Below are 8,437 nucleotides of genomic sequence, written 5' to 3' on the forward strand. Positions count from 1 at the left end.
ACAAAACCTAACCGGTAGAGTTCTCTTACAATCATAGTCATGTTTTTCCTACTTAGTTCATTAAAACTATTTTAGAACTAAGTAAGAACTAATTTTAATCCTAATAGAATTAAAATGATCTTAGGACTAATTAATTTTAAATAATTTAAAATTAATTAATTTATCATATGATTCTATGTTTGCATGCAATTCTTGATTATAGATTGACGGTTTATAATCTTTTTTTAATTATTTTCAAATTTTAATGATGAGCCCTATAATCATGCTCTCTATGGTTTAATTTAATTAACAGTTATATTCTAATTAATTAAATAATTAAACCATAAAAAAATGCATTGCATAAATATAATATAACAATTATATTATTATTATGGATGTGTTACGCTCAATATATCTTGATTTTCATATTTAATTAACATAACTCCTTATATTAAGCTAAACATGAAAATTATACAAGTATACTCTACACATTGTATTAAATATAATTGTTTATATTTAACCTATGTAATTATATGCTTCATGCTTTATTATGGTTATTTAGGCAAGATAAATATAAGATAGACAATAGCTATTTATTATAATAAACATTAATAACATTTTATTAATGATCGGTCAAAAGTTACATTTACTATCTACGAGCTTTAGGGCATAAGACCCAACAACATTATAATATAAAATTTTAATGATAGAAACAAATATTTGAATATGATTCAAATATTAATTATATGAATGTAATTCATATTAAAACTATAAATTAAAATTAATATGAATATGATTCATATTAACATTATTGTTTCTATGAGAGATAAATAAACTATAGGTTATATTATATATAATAAAATATAAACTATAGATTATATGTTATATAGGATATAATATGTGGTTGGTATTTATAATAAGTTAGTTATTGTGAATTATTTAATTCAAAATTATGGTTTTTTTTATATTAATTTTGAATTTTTGAAAAATGTGAGAGGGAGAGTTAGTTTTAATAACTCCCTCCCCTCTCTCCCTCAGCCTCTCTTTTTTTTTCTACGACGTGAAAAAACTCACAGAGGGTTCATACCTATTATCTTCCTCTCATTCTTCAAGGACTCAATGATTTGTTCTCTATATGAATACTCGTTCTTAATTTTTTTCTCTCAACAAAATCCCTTCTGCCAAAATCAATCCCCTAAAAGTCTACTCCTCTCTAGTCGATTCTCAACCATTGAGAATAACGGGAATAGCTTTTGATGGTGTCCATTGATGTTGTTGCGATCGTGTGTTCATGAATGGGACAGTCCCATTTGTTCGTGACCAGAGAGGTTTTGTAAAGATTTTTGGTCTCCAACAGTAAGATCCAAATCCATATTTTTCTCTCTATTTTTTATGGAAGTATGTTGTACAAATTAGCAATTGTTGTTTATTGTGTAAAAGTCTTGGTTGCTCTTAATTTTCTACTTGTTTCTCAAACTGAAATTAAAATCGTATGGCATTCAAGTGCTTCCACTTGGGATTCAATCCCTTCAACTTGAACTTGTTATTAATTTTAAAAAGTATGTTTTCTTATTATGATACAATTTATTCCCCAGCAACTCTTAAAAATAATTTTTTAGCACTTTTGGAAGAAACATTTTATAATAAAAATTGAAATTGAGTTGTGACTAACCCCAACCAACTCAACCTAAATGTTTCATGGTTAAATTGGGTTAGGTTGGATTCATTATCTAATAATGGCTATTTGGATTGAAGGAATTTCCAATCCAAACAATTGAGTTGGATTTTAAAAGTACTTCAACCCGACCCAATCCAACCTATGAACCCGCCTAAATTGTCATCACATGGTTATCATTACTATCTTGATAGTTTTTTTATATATATATAACAGTAAAATCTCTAAAGGGTCAATGATAAAGAAGCTTATTAAAACCAGTTACGCCTGTTTGATAGGTAACTAAGATTTATGTTTTCAAATTTAAGTAAGTACGTGTTTGGTTGGCAATCTAGATTTTGCTTTTGAAACTTATTTTTGGATTATGGGATTCAAGCAGTGTAAATTTTAAAAACAACCTTTTTATGTTTTCAATGTATTCAAATTTTAAGATGCAAAATTATACTAAAAATGATTTTTTTAAAGAAAATAACAAATATACTCTTTTATGTTTTCAATGTATTCAAATTTTAAAAACAATGACTTAATATAGATTCACTTGTTTTAGATGATAGTTCAATCAATATGTCTATTAATATTTACTTGATCAACAAAATTCAACCTAGAAAATAAATTTTAGATTTTTATCTCTTTTCCATCTCGAATAATGACTAGTTTCTTCACGTGACAAAATTATCACAAATGTATTGTCAAATAGAATAATAACTTTTTACATATCATATTATATTCATTAATCATGGTGAGATTGGATTGATTCAATATAATTCAAAAGTGAAATTGATTGGAGGAGGCCTACCTAATTGAATGGTGGTAAGATTTGACTTTAACGATGGAGAATTGACTAAAAACTGACAATAAACTATCATAGAGGCTAAAAAAAGTAGTTTTTTCAAATTTTGATTTTGTCTAAGAATTTAACTTTCTATAACTAACAAAATGCAAATCATGGTAAAAAAAAAATAGGAGAATATAGACTTAACTTTTAAAAACTAAATATAAAAAACGATTATCAATTAGAGCATTAGGATTTTAAGTCTATTAACACTCCATACTCTCTAAAATTTCTATTCTTTTATTTGTTTATCTTTTACGAGTCAGAATTTTTAAAAACTAAAAAAGAAATTGGCAAAAGAATTGTTTAAAATTTGACGAAGAATTTTTATTTAATATTTTAATTAAAAAAAAAAAGGATAAATGTGCTATATTTTCATTTTTATTTTTTGGTCGGAGATTGGATATGTTTTTTTTTCGATTCGGTGACTTGGGAGGTGTTGGGTCTCGTTTTATTCAAACACTTCGGCGTGAAAAAATGGGCCACAGTCCAATTAAATGAAAAGCCCATTTTGCCCTTCTTCTTTTATTTGACTTTTTTTAATAATTATATATTTTTTTCATAAGAAAACTAGCAAAAATAGAGAGAAAAATAAATAAAACACTCCACAATTCATAGAGTTGAACAGGAATTTATTTTCCCCAAGGAAAAAGACAATCGGAGGGTTCTTTTTTAATTTAAAAAAGAAAAAACTATAAGAAAATTTAAAAAAGAACATAGAATATATGCCTAAGTTTGCATCTTTAAATAAAAGAAAGGGTCAATTTCGAAATAAGTGAAATAAAGTATTAATTCTCGAAAAAAATCAAGTAAGACTTTTGCAGTTCTCGAGAAACAAAAAGATATCATTAAGTAACTTTTTAATTAATTCTAGTGGGAAAAAAAAGTCTTTTTATTGAATGGGCCCCACATACCAATTTGTGAATTTGATTGATTGACAACCTCTCACCGGTAACTGACCACCATTTTCCACCTTCTTTTGACTTTTCATACCCTCACCAATCAACCCCTAAACATTTTCCAATTTCCATTTTCCCCCCCAACTTTTATTTATATTTTCAAACACACCCAGATTCTATCTGCCAGAATGCGAATATTTTTACCAAAAAAGAAAGAAAAAAAAAAACAATTTTTTTTTAATTCTGAATTTCTTCGTCTTTTTTTTTTTTTAATGTACAATCATCAGAAGAGATAAAATAAAAGTCAAAATTCAAATTTTCTTTTTCTTTTTTCTCCTCATTCCCTCTCCAAACCCACTTTATTTTTCCTTCAAGTTGACTCAAAAACTAAAGCTACTCCAGGCGCCATATTTTCCGGCAACGAGCTCTGCGTATGGCGGTGCTCTCCTTCATACGTTACAATCAACATCGCCGGATCGTTCGGATCTCTCTCCACGTGTTTCCTCGCCGGACATCCCCTCATTGTGCTACACTTATAATATCCCCTGAAATTAAGTTTCACAAAAAATCGTTCAGTCAAATCGGTAAATTACAATAAATCGCCGCCGACACGGCGTTGAGTTGCTCTTATTTAGTTTATACTCACCGTGGGTATGGAGATCCTTTGATTGGCTTCTGACCGTACTTCCTCCAAGAGTACTCGTCCGGTGGAATATCGGCGATTTTTGAACTAATCGCCGGGACTCGAATCGTCTTTTTCAACCGATTTTTTCTGTAGAAGAAAACGACGACGGTCAATATTTTATTGGAATCCGTTGGGAAAATTGTGAGTTTTAAAATGGAGGTGGTGGGGCCCACATGTGACCAAAGTCAACGGTCAACAATTAAGGCTGAGAACGAGACAAAACTGCTTTATTGCCAAGTTGAATTTTTTTTTTTCCAAGTTTCCGAATTATTATAATTTTTCTAAATTACTAAACCACCCCACCTAATCGTGTCAGTGTCACGCGTGTTGTGCCCACTAACTCGCTAACTGTTCCCAATTACAACTCGGACGAGTCAACTCGTCCCACTCGTTCTCCATCAACATAGTTCTTTGCTAGAAATTTTTAGGGTTACTGTTCTTCCGAATATCACTCAAAGAAATATTCGATTGTTTTGTTAAATTAAGTGAGGAGAATGTGAAATTAGATTCGTTACCTTCTCTTTGAGCAATGGCACTTGCCGGAAACAGATGTTGATCCGGAAAATTTCCCGGATAAATCTTCGGAATGATCGTGTTCGTGACATCTCTTCTTGTAGGGCGTCACCGAGAGCGGCGGTTTACCACCGGAAGCAGTCGGCGCTGGTGCTAAAAAGATCGACGTTCCTAATTTTCCATTGGATACACTTCCGTCTCCGGTTATAGCAGAGGACATAAACGAGGAGCTCGAAGAGACGCTGAAGGTATCCTTAGAAAATTCCAAATCGGTTCCCTTAGGGTTAGAGTTCAAAATATTCGGCCTAGTGAAATCGAGAGTCATACTCTGAGGCTGCGACTGAAGGAAGTTGGCCGCGACAGCAACGACTTTCGCCTGCGGCTGAGCGACGGTAGCCGAAGCGGCCACTGTCGCGGCAAACGGCGGAGCAGGAACATTCGTCGGTGAAGTAAACGGAGTAGGAGTGAGATTCATGGCCTGATTTTGAGGAAGAGATAGATGAGCAGATGAACCGGAGGACGAGGAGGATGCCGAAGAAACCGGACCTCGCCGGAATCTGGCGTGACCGGTTCGATTGAGGAGAGAAATCACTTTCTTGAACTTGGAAACGGTTGCATCTGTTAGGTCAGAGCAATCGACATGGCTTGAAGATTGCTTGTGAGAAAGAAGACGAATCAAATGCTCCATACTCTTCAATCCTTGCGATGCAGCCTCTTGAATAGCGATTTGATCGTCCATCTTTGGAAAACTCATCAGATCCACCGCCATAGTTAAGAGCTTCAAGCAAAGAAAATAGAAACAGAGACGAAAAAGTCTGAACTACAAGAATAAGATCATTGAAGAAGCAGAGGAGAAAAATTAGTTTTCGGAGAAAGTAAGACGAAGGTTGAAGGTTGGGGATGATTTAATGGAGTTGGAGGTGACCGGATGACCGGGTAAGCAGGTTGGGAGTCAAAGTGGATTCTTGATCCAACGGTGGAGATTCGTTAAAAGACGTACAGAGTGGGGCATATTTGGGAAAAGGGCAAAAAAAGAAAGGAAAAGAAAAGGAGCAAAAGAGAAAAAAAAAATCAGAAGAAGGAAGAAAACAGACCAAATCCTTTTCAACGCTTTGCGAAAACGACGACGTATTTAAAATTGTTTTTAGAATTTGTGCATTTTGCATACGATATATCGTGAAAATATCGTTGAATTCGCGAGAAAGTTTGCGATATATAATACTGAACAAAACGACGAACTATTCTGTGTTTTGATGAAAAAAGCTGACCAAAAGTGGGGATCACGTGGAGCTGTTCTATTATTCTTGTAATTTAACCTCCAAATGTTGACCAAACTTTATTATAATATATATTATTTCAAATTTATTTTCCATATAATTTTTTCCTTCCCTTTTTTTAAATATATTTGTTTTGATTGCCAATTTTCTAAAAATTTATTATAAAGTCTTACAAATAATAATTAATATTTTTGTTGATCCGCTCAATATTCACCTTAGTCCTATTTTAATAATTTCTATATCTTCGCATCAATTCCTTTACCAACAAATTTTGAGTTTTGTTGAATCCAACTTGGTTTAACTATAATTGATATGCATATTCTCTTTTAAGGTTAGAGGTTTGATCTTTAAATTATTGTAATTGCATTAAAAAAGACTCTTAATTATTATATATTTAGTAAAAACATGTCGAATTACAAATTTGGTTACTATGATAGGAAGAAAGTTGAAATTTAGCCCCAACGATTTTAAAAGTTATAATTTAGTCCTTATAATTTGATAAAACTTCATAAATAGTATTTCTAATTTAATAAAATAGTTGTTTTCAAATATATGAAACTTACCAAAATATTTACAAATATAGCAAAATTTCACTGTCTATCTACGATAAATCGCGATAGACTACTACCCGTGTCTATCTAATAGTCTATCACGGTCTATTGCATATAAAAGGTAATATTTTGTTATTATTTGAAAAATTAACAGCTTTGTAATTTAAAATAATTTTCTTTAATAACATTCACGTAAATAGTCTTTATAAAATATATAGGAATTATTTACGAATGTTTCAACAAACCATGTAAATTAAATTATAATTGTAAACCACATAGGCTAAATTATAACCTTCTTTAGATTACGAGGACAACATTTTAGTCTACGTTTGTACTTTAATCTCGAAAATAAAATAGTGAAAAATAAATGAATAAAATTTAAAATTGTTTTTTCTCATCCAGATAAGTACATAATTTAAAGACTCGATTTGTGATAGACTTGAAATTTTACAAAAATAAAAGTACTATAAAAAAGGCACTAAAATAAAATCAAATTGATATTCAATAAATTCATACATCCAAATGGAATAATCCACAGAGTTTAGAACCAAACTTTATTATAAAGATATACTATTTCCGGTAGATGGAAATGGAACGCCTTTTTAAAAAATAATAACAATAAGAAGAACCGTCGAATTCTTTCGCGATGATCCGACGGTGGAGATTCACTCAAAGAGTTGACGACGACTTTTTGCATCCTCTCATTTAATAATTTGAGCATTTGAATTTTATGCCACGTGTTGAAAGCATTAAAAGAGTATGGAAATTAGCTGGTGCCAATTGAAGAAAATATTTGAACAAAAAATATTTTTTAAAAAATATTTCGGGTTTTTTTTTCATTTAATAATTAATTATTGTGTGGTGCAGAGCAACTTTTAATAAAGTAAGCGATAATTGTTTAAAAAAAAATAAACAATAAATAAATAAAGTAAGCGATAACTTTCTCGAAACCTTTTGACCTAATTGAGGGATTAGGACTAATCATGAGAATATTTATTAAATATTATCAACTTGCTTAATAACTTGAAATTAAATAAGTAAGATTGGAATGGTTGATTGAATATTTAAAATAAAATATTATTATAAACTCCTACAATTTTAATAGAGTCAATTGCCATTAATGATTTACTTTTTAAGTTGTTATTAATTTATTAATTAATTATTAAGCTTGTGAATTTTAAACGTAGAGGGAATGGAGGCTATTTTCCTTGTTTTTTTGTATTATACTTTATTTTAAAATATTGTGTTCGTAATTTTAATAGTTAGTATTTTGAAATTATATGGTTGTCTTATTTTGTGGTCAATATTTTTAATTCAAACCATAGATTTATCTAGTTCAAAGTTCGATCTTGTATACCTCTCTCTCTCTCTCTTTTGTCAATCTTTTAAATTTCCAAAAACAACTTTGAAGAATTGGTCAAATTTGTTTACAAATTTTTCTATAATGAAATTAAACCCAAAAAAAAAAACAGATGGAATGTTTAAAGACCCATGTCAAAATACCTTGCTTACAATGTTAAAAGTAAAATTACTGGTAATTAAGAAATCTTTTTAACTTTTGATTACTGATATTGATAGATTTGGATCCCATGACATCATCGACTTTATGAAGTTTGCAAATTATTTGGTCAAGAAAATGAAGAGACTCGAGTAGTAAATCCACATGATATGACCCAATTATGACTTTGAAAGAAGTAAGTTTGTTTTTAACTTTAAAAACTCTCGCTACAACCAAAATTTTAAAGTCATATGTTTGGCAAGTACCACATTGGTTGTCCAAAATTTTATTATTTTCAAGTCACGTCTTCCCTGAATTAAAAACTCACCGCGTCGTATGAAGGTCATGTGTGTTTTTTTCTGTCTCAAATTTGACATCATCAATTACATTGGTTGTCGTTGTACTATCAAAATATTTATTTTGAATATTGTACTTTTAAAATGTTTCATATTCATTGCTATTTCAAAATGTTAATACTGTGTGTATTCGTGCATGAGTGGAGATAGAATACTCAAATCTTATTTTTCA

At 30.3% G+C, this 8,437-nt stretch overlaps 1 protein-coding gene across 1 annotated transcript; it reads right to left on the reverse strand.

The window, feature by feature from the left end:
- Positions 1 to 3,310: 3,310 nt before the first annotated feature.
- On the reverse strand, positions 3,311 to 5,689 carry WRKY17 (WRKY DNA-binding protein 17). The gene is made up of 3 exons (XM_039043961.2): positions 4,586 to 5,689; positions 4,032 to 4,157; positions 3,311 to 3,930 (listed from the first exon to the last, which is right to left on the reverse strand). Exons 1-3 carry the CDS (start codon positions 5,350 to 5,352, stop codon positions 3,756 to 3,758), a joined length of 1,068 nt encoding a protein of 355 aa, XP_038899889.1. The 5' UTR covers positions 5,353 to 5,689; the 3' UTR covers positions 3,311 to 3,755.
- Positions 5,690 to 8,437: the final 2,748 nt, after the last annotated feature.

The sequence above is a fragment of the Benincasa hispida genome, chromosome 9, assembly GCF_027475165.1.
Source record: "Benincasa hispida cultivar pf3 chromosome 9, pf3_genome.v1.1, whole genome shotgun sequence".
In the NCBI taxonomy this organism is placed as follows: Eukaryota; Viridiplantae; Streptophyta; class Magnoliopsida; order Cucurbitales; family Cucurbitaceae; genus Benincasa; species Benincasa hispida.